This window comes from Miniopterus natalensis, chromosome 5 (assembly GCF_054644295.1).
Source record: "Miniopterus natalensis isolate mMinNat1 chromosome 5, mMinNat1.hap1, whole genome shotgun sequence".
Classification (NCBI taxonomy): Eukaryota; Metazoa; Chordata; class Mammalia; order Chiroptera; family Miniopteridae; genus Miniopterus; species Miniopterus natalensis.
The window spans coordinates 8,127,629-8,141,746 of record NC_142085.1 but is presented as its reverse complement, the minus strand read 5'-3'; the positions used below and the strand labels follow the sequence as shown (position 1 = coordinate 8,141,746).

The following is a 14,118-nucleotide window of genomic DNA, read 5'->3' as shown; positions in this document are numbered from 1 at the left end:
GGACGGGGCCTGCCCAGGATCACAGAGCTAGCAGCGGTGGGGGCAAGGTTAGGGTCCAGGGGCCGGTCTGCAGTCCCAGCTCTGTGCCATGCTTGCTCCAGCCTGGCACAGGGCTGCCCCCTGCCCGCCGGCCGGGCGGGGCGCGCTGACCCCTCTCCGCCCCCAGCTGTACATCCAGACGACCACGCTGACGGTGTCGGTGAGCCTGAGCGCCTCGGTGTCGCTGGGGATGCTCTACCTGCCCAAGGTCTACACCATCCTCTTCCACCCGGAGCAGAACGTGCCCAAGCGCAAGCGCAGCCTCAAAGCCGTCGTCACCGCCGCCGCCATGTCCAACAAGTTCACGCAGAAGGGCGGCTTCCGGCCCAACGGCGAGGCCAAGTCCGAGCTCTGCGAGGGCCTGGACGCCCCAGGTGAGCGCCGGGCCCGCCCCTCCCTCCGACCTGCCGGCCCCGCCCCCGGCCCTCCGACCTGCCGGGCCCCGCCCCTCCCTCCACCTGCCGGCCCCGCCCCCGGCCCTCCGACCTGCCGGCCCCGCCCCCAGCCCTCCGACCTGCCGGGCCCCGCCCCTCCCTCCACCTGCCGGCCCCGCCCCCGGCCCTCCGACCTGCCGGCCCCGCCCCCGGCCCTCCGACCTGCCGGGCCCCGCCCCTCCCTCCGACCTGCCGGCCCCGCCCCTCCCTCCGACCTGCCGGCCCCGCCCCGCCCTCCGACCTGCCGGCCCCGCCCCTCCCTCCACCTGCCGGCCCCGCCCCTCCCTCCGACCTGCCGGCCCCGCCCCTCCCTCCGACCTGCCGGCCCCGCCCCCGGCCCTCCGACCTGCCGGGCCCCGCCCCTCCCTCCACCTGCCGGCCCCGCCCCTCCCTCCGACCTGCCGGCCCCGCCCCCTCCGCGGACCTGCCGGCCCCGCCCCCTCCCTGGGGAGGGCCAGCCCCCTCCCGGCCAGCCCGGCTGTACTGGGGCCCTGGAGAGCCCGGGCTGCAGGCTAGTCCCGTTGGCCCTGCCACCCTGGGGGGCTGCAGGCTAGTCCCGTTGGCCCTGCCACCCTGGGAGCCGGGAGCCTCCAGACCCCCATGCCCGCCCTGGCCGCCCCTTCCAGGCCTCTGCCCTACCTAGAGGGAGCTGTGGGGGGCCTGATTCCTGCACTGTGATGTGAACCCCCGGATTTCTCTCCCTGGTGCCCACATCTGGGCCTGTGACCGTCAGTCCCTCTGGGAGAAGCGGTGGTGTAGACGGTGCTGCTCTCTGGCCCTTTGGGAACCTGGGAGCCATGGCCCTGGTATCAGCCCCGCCACCCCCTAGCAGGGCCCCAGAGATGGGGACTTGGGACATGGGCACTGATGGGTAGGTGAGAGGTGGGGCCTCAGAGGCCAAAGTTCTCAGGTGGCAGAGTGGCCCCGGGGGTTGTCCAAGGAGGCCTCTTTTGTAGAGGGTCCTTTGAGGGGACCAGGGGAGCGAAGGGGCCAGGGAACTTAGCATCTAGGGGACAGGTCCCTCAGGCTGGGTAAGGCGTGCGCATAGGAGGGAGCAGGGCTGCCATCTTTGCCAACTTCCCTGGTGCCCTGCAGTCAGCCCTGTGTGAGGAGAAGAGACGGAGGGGGAGAGGGCAGGGCAGGTGAAAGACAGGTTAGGCTCAGGGGACAGGGAACCGTTTCCTGAACCCTGTGTGCCACACCTGTCAGGTACCAGTTTTCATCCGTGCAGCAATCTTGAAAGATTAGTATTTTTGTCATCTGTATAATACGGAGGAGGAAGGAGAGGCACAGCAAAGCAAGGGGTGACCCAGGTCACATAGCCAGCAGGTGGCAGGGCCGGACCTGACCTCCCGTTGTCCCTGCCGCCCACTGTCTCCTGGGACAGCCTCCACCTGTGGGGCTCGGGGGGTCCCATGGGCCTTGCTTCAGCTGCTTCAGGGTAGGAGGGTTGAGGGGTCTCTGTGGTCACCCTGCCCCACTGTAGACCTTGGCTCCCTCGCTGGACGCCCTGTAAAATGGCCATATGGCTTTAATGGCCACTCCTTCTGCCTCCCCATCACTGAAAGTCTTGCGGGCATCAGATCCTGGTGGGACCTGAGAGTGGGCATCTGCTTCCTCCTTCTGGTCCTGGGGGAAAGGCCAAAGGGGACAGTGCTGATGGCAGCAGGAGGGACATGGGCTAGACAACAGGGAGGCCCGGAGCACAGGCTCCAGAGAGGAGCCCTTGTCATCCACCAAGAGATCAGGGGAAACAGGAGATTTTCCCTCCCAGTGTGCCTGGGCTGGGCCAGCACTTCTCACAGGGTCCCTGCCTCAGGGCTCCGGTGAAGCATAGTCCCCTCCCTTCTCAGCACAGGTCCACGTGCTGAGGGAATATCGAGTGGGGAAAGTCCCTTCCTACATCCAAACCGGACTTTTCACTTGAGTGATCTTCGCAGCAGTCCTGTGAGGCCTGGTTAGGGCTGCAGGTTTGATCCCCAGCTGAGGCTCAGAGAGGGTGAGCGACTCTCCTGAAGTCACACAGCAAGGTGGTGGCTGGCTGGCCGTACATAGTGTCTTTCCCTTGACCCTGACTTCATATGGCCTCCTTGTCTCTGGGGTCCCCATTCTCTGTTGAGCAGCATACTTGGCTTCTGAAGTGCCCCCTCTTTGACTGACACCCCTGATGACTATGTTGGCACCACCACCCTCCACCAAATGACCTCTGGTTCTCTCCAGTCCTGCTCCTCCCAGGGCGCCAGCTTCCCTGCACCTAAAGCCCTGGAATTCCCTTCAGATGCCACCTGGGCCTCCATTCTGAGATGGGGAAGAGCAGTGTCCTCAGAACTCCCCACCCCTGGCCTTTCGTGTCTACCCAAATGCAGCCCCTAACCAGGCCCTCTGTCCTAAGCAGGGACCGTCCCTGTTCCTGCTCCACAATCCTGACTGTCCTGTCCCTCCAGGCCATACGCTGCTGGTGCAGGAACAGCTTTGTCAATCAGTTCTGCTCCTGGGCTATTGAGAGTGAGAGTGACACTCATGATGCTGTGACAAGCTAGGGGACCAGAAAGGGCAGGCCTTCACAGAGAGCTGTGATCGCACCTCACTGATATTGCCTCTGCCTCTGCTCAGGCTGGTCACCTGGGGACAGAGGTCAGTCAGCCCCCACCCCTGACGTGCTCCCAGCTCTCTGCTTCCTGCAAGGAAAGGATGAGAGCTGCCCACTCACCCCTACCCCGTAGTGAGGGTCAGAGTCTGGGCCCCCCCCACTCCCCACTCAGCTCAGGGGCCATAGACGCACCAGGCAGGAGCCAGGTGATTAATTCTGGGGACAGCCAGACTGAGGCAATGTGAGCGGGAGGAGTGGGGAGGTGTCACTCCCGTAGAGCAGGGACATTTTTCACTCTGTCACTGGCAGGCCACGTATCTTTAAACAAACAACAGAATAAATAATTTAGGGGCCCATGGCAGTCAGATTGGGTGCAGTGACATGGGGGCGGCAATGGGGTTGTCAGCTCAGCCTGCCCCTGCACAGCTAATTGTTATCTGAGGTGGCGAGCCTGAAAAACAGCAGCAACAGCCTGTCACCAGCAAGGGATGGATGGGCTCAGGCCCTCTGCCCACACCCCTTGTCCCTTCTGCCACCCTGAGGATGCCACTGGAGAGTCCCCCCCTCCCCCCACATCACTGTAGTATTTCAGCCCTGCCCCTTTGCCCGTTGTTCTGCAAGGTTTAACGAGTGTTTCCATTCGCCCTGTGGCTGAGAGCCAGCTGAGGGTTATCACCCCATTTTACAGGTGAGGGGATTGAGGCTCCCGGCAGTTCAGTTTGTTGGAAGGGCCACATGGCAGGTGCTGAGATCCCCGTACTGGTGAGGGTACGAATGGACCCCAAGTCTCCTGACTCCTGCCCAGACTCTTCTGTTTGTTCCTTATGGTTAGCTCCTGGCCGCCCTCCCCCCGGACAGATCATTGCTCCCATTTTCCTGATGGTGAGACTGAGGCTTCACGGAAGGACTTGGGTCCCTGAGGACTGAGTGCACTTCCAGGTTCTGGAAGCCATGGGTGGGCTTTTCTATTGGAGAGAGCTCTGGTTTTAGAGGGACAGCAGGGCCTGCCTGTCCCTCAGCTCCTGGCCACTTTCTTTTACCCCACCTCCCTTGGCCCACAGCTGCCCCAGGCTCCCATTTTCCTGCAGTCAGTGGAGACCATGCTGCTGCTGTGAGGTTCTCCTTCCCCTTGAGCCAGGAGCTGCTGGCAGTATACAGGTTCGGAAACAATTTTATTGGTTCACCCAGGGGGTGATGTAGCCCTGGGAAGCTGATGCCCCCCAGCTGGCCTGTGGGGTGTGATTCAGAGCTGGCTGCTGGCTCTTTTTGTGCCAGTGAGGGATAGGGTTGGGTGGACATGTGGGGGTGGGGGTTCCCCTCAGGAAAAGAAGTCTAGGGAAAAAGGGCCACCCCTCTGTGTTACAGGCAGGGAAGGAGCAGCCAGAGGTCCCAGAGGGAGCTTGAGGCTGTCTCCAGAGCGCTGATCTTCTAGTCCCCCCACCTACCTCCCTTTCAGCAGCTCGGCCATCTTGGGGTCCCAGCCTCTAGTCCCTCAGCTTCCTTCTCCAAGTGAGCCTCGCCCAGGTCCCCTTCTGAATTCTGCTTCTTTAAAACTGACCCATCTCATGGTCCTTCCTTTCTTCTGGTCACCCAGCACCCTGGAGCCGTGTGAGCCATTTTACAAGTGAAGGTGGGAATTCTTTGTACACTACAGGGTCTGTGCCCTCTTCCTGGATATCATGGGCACCATTTCCTTCCATTAGCACCTGTCTGAGTGGCACCTAAAACTTGAAACTACCCTGGGGTTTCCCAGCCTAGTGATTATTCATCTGCTTTAACATTTCTGCTGACAGGGACCCCAACTACTACTTAAGGACACCCACTCTACTCTCTGCTCTGGCCAGGAGGAAGTTCTTCCTTCAGCTGATACTTGGGCGTCCCCACTGGTCCTTGGTGTGCCCCTCTGCTCACCCCACCCCAACACTGCTTCTTCCCACACTCGATGGACCCCCAAAAGTGGGACACAGCAATTCTGTCTGTAACAGTGGGCTTCCAGTTACACTGATATGATGAAGGGGCCCCTAAACAGTGGCTCAATCAGACAATGCTTGTTTCTGTCTGATGTGATAGTATACATGGTAGCAGGAGTGGGGGACCCAGGTTCCTTCCATCTTGTTGCTCCATCAGCTCTGAGAGGATTATCCTCAGGCTGAGGCTGGTTGCTTTCTATGTCTGTTCTGTCCATGGAAAGCAAAAGAGAGGAGGCACAGGGGAAACCACCGATTTTAATCAAATGACATGGAAGTTGCACATAGCCGTTCTACTCGCATGTCAGCAGGAATGTTGTCATGCAGGGCCACATTTTGCTGCAAGGGAGGCTGGGCAATGTAGTCCTTAACTTTGGCAGTCGTGAGCCCAATGAAAAACGGGAAAGAGGATTGAGGTGACAGTGTGCAGCCCACCACACTGCTCCCCTCAATGTCCTTTTCTCTAGGCTAGACGCCCCCGGCTAAGCCTTGCAGGTGTGCCTCCTTTTCTGAGCTGACAGGATCCTGATGGAGGGTCATGGCAGCTTTATGACAAACGACACCATGATTTTCTCCCATCCAGCCTCCTCTCTGCAGAAGCAAATCAGCTCCCACCCCAGGCAGAGATTTTGCCCTTGGTTACTCTCCACAGGGCTGTCCCGCAGGCAATGGAGGAGACCCTGACCCTGGCAGGACAGGACAAAACCAAGGACCTGGCCAGGCTCCTCACCCCTCTGGCCTCAGTTCCTCATTTTTCAAATGGAGGTGACACTTATCTGGCCTCCTCATAGGGTGCTGTGAGGTCTGAGCCCTGGAGAAGTGCTCACATTGCCTATGACAGCTGATGTCACCTACAAAGGCTGTGGCTGGGAAATAGGGGCTACCCAGATATGCGACTCCTGTCCCAGGGGTGGGTGAGTGAGGGCCAGAGTGATGGGTGCCGATAAGGGAGGCTCAAGGCTGAGGCTAGACAGGGACACCCAGAAATGGGAAAGGTGGCTGCATGGAGAGCCGAGGGGACCTGAGAACTTCTGCTTCCCTTGAGCGTGGGGAGATGGAGGAGTTAGTCATATTCCTGTTTCCAGCTTAGCAAGGCCCCTCTCTGGTTCTGTTATTTATTCCCCATTCTCCACTCACCTCTCGTAGGCTGCCAGTCTCTGAATGTTCTGGCATGGGCTCTCCCAGAGTGAGTGGTGGGGCTTCTGAAAACTTCCCTTTGATAATGTAGTTGACCTTTGAACAACAGGGGGCTTAGGGGCGCAAACCCCCATGCAGTCAAAAAATCTGCATATAACTTTTGACTCCCCCAAAACTTAAGCTGTCCCTCGATATCCTCGGGGGCTTGGTTCTAGGACCTCCGTGGATACCAAAGCCCACAGGTGCTCAGGCCCCTGTATAAATGCTGTGGATTGGTGCATACAGCAGGCTCTGGGCATCCGAGGACTCCCAGTGCAGGTCGAAAACACTGCAGGCATTTACTGAAAACAAACCAAAAGCAAAAACCAAAAGCAAAAAACTTAATGTAAGTGGACCTGCGAAGTTCAAAGCCGTGTTAATGGTCGACTATGCTTTAAAATATATAATTATATCACAGATAAAAATGATTCTCTTGAAGTGTGGTGGAGTCAGGAGGGGGCAAGGGCTCCGTGGGCGGAGACCCTCACAGAGGGGTGGGTTTGGGGGGAGTGCTCAACGAGGGGTCATATCGAGGGCAACAGGTTTAGAGGGAAGGGCACTCCAGGCTGGCAAGCAGCCCAAGCAAAGTTGTGAAGGCGGGAAGGGTGAGCTGCAAGGCTGTGTCCAGTGCAGGGAGTTTGTGCCCAGTTGGGGGGTTGGACTGCTCTGTTCAGGGGTCTGGACTTGATGCCGTAGGCAGGGCAGTGCCCACGCGGCAGGGGGTTTAAAGAAGCCAGCCTCTGACTCCTGGGTACCCCTTGTCTCTCTCCTTCCAGTGCTGGCCACCAAACAGACTTACGTTACCTACACCAACCACGCAATCTAGCGAGGCCGCCAGAGCCGAGCAGGAGGAGGAACTGAGGCCCTTGTGGATGGTACGTCGAGCCGGGGCCCAGCTGATGTCCTGCCGACCCGTGGGCACCCACGGATGTGGCTTGGTGCTGAGGACAGCGGAGCCCCAGTGATCACTGTTGGGTAGCCTGGGCAAGCCAGGCGGGCGGCAGGAGGAGGAGGAGGGGCTGGAGCAGCTTCAGCCCCCCAAGAGCCTGCATTTCGGACCAGGGCCCCTCCTGGCCCCCAGTCAGGGGCTCAGGTTCCGTGGCCCCCAGCGTGGTTTTTTCTCTCTCCCTCTGTCTCCGCCTGTCCCGCGGGCGGCCTGTCTCCATTCTACCTTTATTTTCTCTTAGCTCTTTGTGTCGCCGTCTCCGCCCTTCGTCTCCATGCCCTGTGCTGTTTTCCATATCTTTTTCTTCTGCCCCTGCCCCCAGGTCTCCTGTCTTTACCCTCACGCTCCACCCTGGTCCCCCTGCGTTTTGCTTTCCGGAGCCGCGCTCCCCCACCTTCATTTACAGCCAGCCTCTGCGCTCCCCTCCCTGCCCCCTTTCCCGAGTCACTCAATCTTACCTGTCACAAAAGAGAAAAAAGGAAAAAAATATCAAAACACAAAAAAGCCAAACAAAAACAAATCTTGAGTGTGTTGCAAAGTGCCGCGTCCTCCTGGTGGCCTGTGTGTCCCTGTGGCCCGCAGCCTGCCCGCCTGCCCCCGCCCGTCTGCTGCGTGTCCTGCCCGCCTGCCCGCCTGCCCCTCCTGCCGATGACACGGAGTTTAGTGCCTGGGTGTTTGGTGATGGTTACTGATGACAATGTATAGCGCATGATTGTTTTTTATACCAAGGACATTTCTAATAAAAATAAACACATGGTTTTGCACCCCGGCTTCACATCCACTGAGGGTCCAGCAGTGGGACCCCAGGATCAGCCCTCAGCCAGAGGCCTGGGGTCAGAGGGAAGGAGGAACTGGGTGATGAGACCCAGGGCTGGGGTGGGGGTGGAGGCTGCTCCCTGGGCGGCATCGAGTGGGGGTGTGAAGAGGCTTGGGCAGGGAGGGGCCAGGACACTGTGGAAGGTTCCAGAAATCAGCCCCTGCTGGTAAGGGGATGCTCTGTCCCTGTCCTCTGCCCTGCAGCCCCTAAGGCAGGTACCATTTCTGCCCTGCGTCTCCTCTGGCTCACATCCTTCACCCTGGGACCCCCATTACCACCCCATAACCTGAGCCCTCCTTTCCTTCCAACCAGGAAACTCTCTAGGAATTGGCTTCCAGGGCTTCCAGCACCTACAGCCCTCCCCTGCTGCTTGTCCTGCCTTTAGGTCGCAGGTGCTAAGATGATGTGTGTGGTGTGTGTCCAGGTGGGCCAGGTGCGTGGCACAGGTGCACACGTGTGTGGCACCCCAGGCTCCGTGCGCGTGTCTGTTCTAGCTGCATGTGTGTGCTCCCAGCACCTCCACATGCATACTTGCTTGTCTGACTGCCATTTAGGCCCCGGTGTGCGTCCATATCGCATCCATGTTGTGAGGATGCCTGTCCCTGGCCAGTGCAAGGGTGCGAGTGTGTGTTCACAGCAGCTGGCTCCCTGGCGGGTTGGGAGGTAGGGAGTGGGGAGTGGCTTAGGGGATGGGCCCTGCCAGCAGCCAGAGCCCAGGCTGCCAGTGCTGACTCCCCACCAGTCACCTCCCAGGCTGCTGGGGGTGTGGGGCGCTGTGGCCAAGGGCCTAGAGGAGCCCTCAGTGGGAGTCAGGCAGGGCCTGGGTGGGAAGGGGTGTGGAGGTGAGGCGGGAGCGCTGAGTCGTGCCAGGTGTCAGGGCCCTCGGGGGAAGCCCATCTTACTCCAAGGGAGGCTGGTCTCGTGGGAACGCCTGAGCTCAGGAATCTCCCTGGAGGGTCTGGGAGACTGCGCAGCACCTGCCTCGTGTCCATTCCATAGATACTTGTGTGAGGGAGGAGGGGAAAGCAGGTGTGTGCCACTGATGGCTTTGCTCACGCAGGTGGACCTTAAGACCCAGGACAGATCCTACCCAGGGTCCCAGGCTAATCAGGCAAAACTGGATTGTCAGGCCAAGGCTGTTTGCCAGAAGTAGGGAGGAGTTGGATGTACAAGGGGAGTGTGGCTAGCTCCCCCCCCCCAGTGATTCCCTGACAGCACCCCCAGCCTGGCACCTTACCCCCCTCTGGCTCATTCCCCTCTCGAGCTGATTGCCTCATGGAGGCCCAAGGCTAGGCTGAAGGCCTGGCCTGGAACCCAGGAATTTGATGCTCAGCCCAGGACTTGCCCAGGTGATCCCACATCTATAGAGTCCCATCTAGGTTCCAGGGGGGGAAACCACCCTTCCAAGGAGGGTGCTGTCCCTTCTACTCCCCTCAGTGCTCGGGAGAGGCACTTGGGAGAAGCCAGTGGGGGACCAGGTCAGTCTCACAGCCTCCTGGGGGAGCAGAGGCCAGGGTTGGAGTCAGGGTTGGAGCCAGCGTAGGTTCCTGGTGGGGCTTAGACCTGTCAGACATCCCTGGGACTTGGCTTAGTCCAGCCTGCCTGGGGCTCTGAGAAAGGGCAGGTGGGGGGGCGGGCACCCAGGCCCTGCCCTCAGAGGGCACCAGTCTGTTGGGGAGGCAGAGCAGGGTCCTGTCCCATAGGCCTTGTGGAAGTCAGACCTGTGCTGATACTCGCGGTGGGGCCTGCTAGCTGCTCACCTTTGCTCTCTGTCCCAGGTTAATTCTCTGGGCTCATGTGGGACATCATGGAAGGTGGACAGAGCTCAGTATCTTCAGAATTTTATATCTTAATAAGTTGGGAAGGGTTCTGTCCCTGCTCCCTGGACAGAGAGCTGGTGGCCCCCAGAGACCTTTGCTCTGCAAGAGGGGTGAAGGGGTCTCCACAGGCTCTGTGCTCCCCCTCCCGTGGCCTTGCCTCCCAGGGAGAGGCCCAGAGGTGACCTCAGTGGCAGCCCCCAGGGCTGGTCTCAGGGCGGAATGGTCTCATCTGCCTGCTGCTGTCAGATGAGCCAGGTGCTGCCCCCAGGATTGGACCTGAGGCTCTGTGCATGGGGCCTGCTGGAATATGTTTCACAAGCTCCCAAGGGGTCGGCTGTGCAGTCCAGTGGGCTGTGCAAATCCACTTTTCCACAGCAGAACCCTCTCTAAATCAGCAAGCAGCATCCCTGGAAAAGCAGATAATGGGCCCACTCCCAGCCTGCTGGACCCGAAGCTCTGGGGTGGGACCTACAGTCTGTCTCACAGGCCTCCAGGGCACCACGACACAAGCTGGAGTGAGAACCGCTGCCTGAAAACACTGCGTGTCAAAAGGCCAAGGCTTGTGATTGAACTACATCTTGGGGAGGGAGGTGGGGAGAGGCCAGGCCTATGGTCACCAGGCCAGGTGGAGTTCCTGGGATGCAGTACTTACAGCACTAAAACCAGGGAAGTCCCAGAAAAACCAGACAAGTTGGCCGCCCCGTCAGTGCCCCTTCTTTCCCCATCTCTTCACCAGGCATTGAGCGCCTACTGCAGGCCAGGTCCCCCGCGTGCAGTGGTGAACAGGACGCGTGTGGTACTTGACTCGGGGCTTTTGCATCAAAAGGGAACAACACTTGAGCTTGTCTGGGCTCAAAACCAACACCGGGCTGCCACCAACCCTGAGCAGCAGCCCACCAAGCTACTAGGTGTGCTGGACACAGGACACCTTTGTGGAACCCCTAGGACCCTGGGGACTCAGCTTCAGAAGCAATATACAAACTCAGGCCCCTTCCTGCTCAAGGGGCTGGGTCTGAGCACCAGTGTCCCACATCTGGTTCCCCCACCCTGGCCTCTCAGGCCCTGGAGGCAGAGGCAGAGGGGACCTGTTAGCACCATGCCGGTGCCCCGGCCCACCTCAGTCTGCAGGCCCAGGGAGGGGCCTCGGGAGCCATGTGAAGATGTTGAGCTTCCAGGAGACTGTGTGGCCCCTGCAGGCAGAGGACAAGCCCTTCTTTTCGATGCTTTCCCTGGGGCCTGCTGCTCCCTCCTCCCAGCTTGGGTTTCCTTCTGCCCACTGAACAGCGAGGGAAGATAAGGGGCTCTCCCTGCCCTCCTGCCTCCCCACGCTGCCTGGCTGTCCCACAGGATGAGGCCCTGGCACTCAGCTTCACGGGCTTCTGACCTCCCTGAAGACACCACGGTTCTGAATGGCACCCAGGGCCCCAATCTCACTTCAGTTGGCAAAAGCAGCAATTATCATCTAATGTGGCTTTGTGCTTTATTTTTAGGTAACCTCCAAGGCCCTGCCTGTTCAATTCAGCCCATTGCTCACAGATAATTAAAGCATGTCACCATAATTTGCCCTGTTTTAAAAAAATAAAGCTAGTAATTATGTTTTTATTTCAAGTGAAAGGGAAAGAGGAGGGACAGAAAACAAAGAGGTGGAGCCAGGGCAGGAAGCGGTGCTGGCTCCTGGGCTCCAGGGGCAGAACCAGGAGCCCCCACTCCCCCTGATCTGGGCAGCTAGCCCTGGGCCTCCTGAACTTCAGGCTCCCTTCTGCCCAAGACCTCCTCCTTGCCAGCTTCCTTTCCCAAGCTTCTGGAGCCCGCCTCCTCCGGATTTGGTTGGGAGGAAGCCCTCTCCTGCCCAGTTTGCTTTTGCGCATCCCCGTGGGCAGGAAGGGGCGGCCTGAAACCAGAGCCCCGACTTGGTGCTTCCTGAGCTGTGCGGGGCGCCTGGGCATCCTTATGCGGTTGTACCTTACATGCATTTGAAAATTGCCATAATAAGTAGTTAAATAGGATTCCCCTCCCAGGAAGGGGTCTGCTAGAGCCTGGTACCCGGTATCGGCTCTCAGGGGCACTTGTGACTCGATGCTCTTTCTAACCACGAGGAGAAGGGCTGTATTTGGGCACCAGGAGCTCCATTTCAGTCATAGTTTGGTGCCGGTGAGTGGTGGTGGATCATCCTTCCTGGGCATCTGAAATCAGACTCTGAGCCTGTGGCCCATGCTGGGAACAGGCCGGGCAGCTGCCCACGTTGTTTCAGGGAGGGCAGCCCCCCAAACACTTCCTAACTGCCCTGTCTGCTACCTGAAATTCTCCATGAAAGCCTCGGGCTCCTGGCCAGAGCACGGTTCCCTAACACATCAGTTAGCTCACAGCCACCCTGGACTCAGGTAGCAAGACACCAGCTCCCGCGACCCTGAAGGCGTGGGACAGGGACAGGTAAGTAAGGTTTGAAAGACCTGACTTGGAAAGAACTTCTAATGACCTTAATTCAAGTAGCAAGTGCCACCCCCCACCGTCTGAATCCCGCTCAGCCCCAGACACCATGTTCATGTTCATTGTCCCTCCAGAATGCCCGCCCGCCAGGGCAGGGATTTCTCCCTGTTTTATCCCAGCCGAGTCCCTGGGACCTGGAATAGTACCTGGCACACAGTAGGCATATAATAAATATTTGTTGAATGAATGAATGGGGGAGGGGCTGGAGACCTAGAAGGACCTATTTAGCTTTATCGCCCCCCTCCCCAGGGCTCAGCTCTATCTCTAAGTCTGCCCAAAGCCCAACAGGCCGTTTCTTCACTGTAGCTTCCCAAGTTCCTCCCCAGAGGCCAGAAGAGAGCATGGATGTAGCATGCTGTCATCAGTAGGGAACAGACCCCGTCTGCCCCAATCCCTGACCCAGGATGACAGGCACCCTGGAGTTGGAATCAGGGGATCTGGATTCTAGGTAAGGCTCTGCTGCTAGCTGGCTGTGTGCCCTTGGGCAAGTTGCTTTCCCTCTCTGGGCCTTAGTTTCTTCATCCATAAAATGAAGGCTGGAGCGCTGAGCCCTCAGAGCCTGGGTGAGCAGCCAGCATTGCAGCAGTACAGAAAGGGGAGGTGACTGCAAAGAGGAGTCTTTTGGGGCAGGTTGCTATGGCAACTGCACACACTAAGATTGGGGGAGGGGCTTGCACATGCAAATCAGGTCCTTCCTTCCCACCCCAGGTTGTCTGTCTGCAATGCAAGGAGCAGGCTCGGTTAGTATTGTGGGGTCGTGGAAGTGGGTGGAGAAATGGGGGTTGTTGGGCGAGCCAGCCCCACACCCTGCCAGTGTGGTAGCTGAGCTGGCCTGTGAAGAAAGTAGAACTAGATGTCTAAGCTGGATGGGACCCCAAGGACCATCGGCTGACCCCTCACACACACACACAGTAGCAGAGGAAGTGAGGCTTTTGAGAGGCCCTGAAAAACCCTCCCACCGCCATTTGGATCAACCTAGAAAGTTAGGGTGGTGGTTTTTAGCAGCCCTGTAAACACTCTCCCTGGGAAACACTGCCTTCTGAGCTTGTATGGGGAAAGCAGAGGGCCAAACTTGGAGGGACATGCCAGTCTGTGCACCCAATCCATGCAGGGCCAGGCAGGGCCAGGGGTGGGGATGGCGAACTCAGGGAGGCCCACCGAGGAGTCTGGGGTTAAAACCCTGGCTTTGGCCTCTGCCGGGTCTGTGACTTAGGCGCCCAAGTCTCAGCTCTCCCAACTTCAGTTTCTGTGAGAGAGAGAGAATAGCTACTGTGGATGATTTCAAATCTACAAAAGCACTGTAAGAACACAGGGCCAGGAGGGGCCAGGAGAGGCCCTGGGGCCTTGGCCGCCTCCCCAGGACAGTGTGCTCCCCTCCCCCAACCCCGCTCTCCCTCCTCTGTGGTTTCAGGCTTCTTTCTTCCAGGCACTCCTCCAAGCTGGGGCTCTCTCCCTGGCCCCAGATCTGCCCTTTCACCTTTTTCTTCTCCCACCTCAAAAGCTCCATGCCTCTGTCATCTAAATTGGTGGCTTCGGTGGCTTCCCAATAGTCCATGTCCTCCCCCTGCATGTCCCGGCCCCCTGCAGTGGGGTTGAGGCCGTATAACCAGGTCTGGCCACCAAGCTGTGGGGAGCACATGCCCATCACCTCTTGGGCGGAGGCGCGGATGTCCTGCAGGCCTTTTTTCTCCAGCTATGGCACCTTTGGAAGTCACTACTGAGATGGTGGCACATAAGATGGCGGGCACTTGGGTCCTTAGTCACTGGTTGGAGGAGACCTTCTGCCAACCCAACAAGAAATAAACTTTAAGGCTGCAATGCTGAGATTTCAGGGTTTGTTAA

The 14,118-nt window shown here is 58.9% G+C and overlaps 1 protein-coding gene across 1 annotated transcript in view; it reads left to right on the top strand.

Moving 5' to 3' along the window:
- Nucleotides 1-14,118, top strand: part of GRM4 (glutamate metabotropic receptor 4) — a 162,708-nt gene that overhangs the window by 100,555 nt on the left and 48,035 nt on the right. The window contains exon 10 of the mRNA XM_087817237.1: nt 167-413. Coding sequence (XP_087673363.1) covers nt 167-413 — 247 coding nt within the window. The remainder of the gene's footprint in view (nt 1-166; nt 414-14,118) is intronic.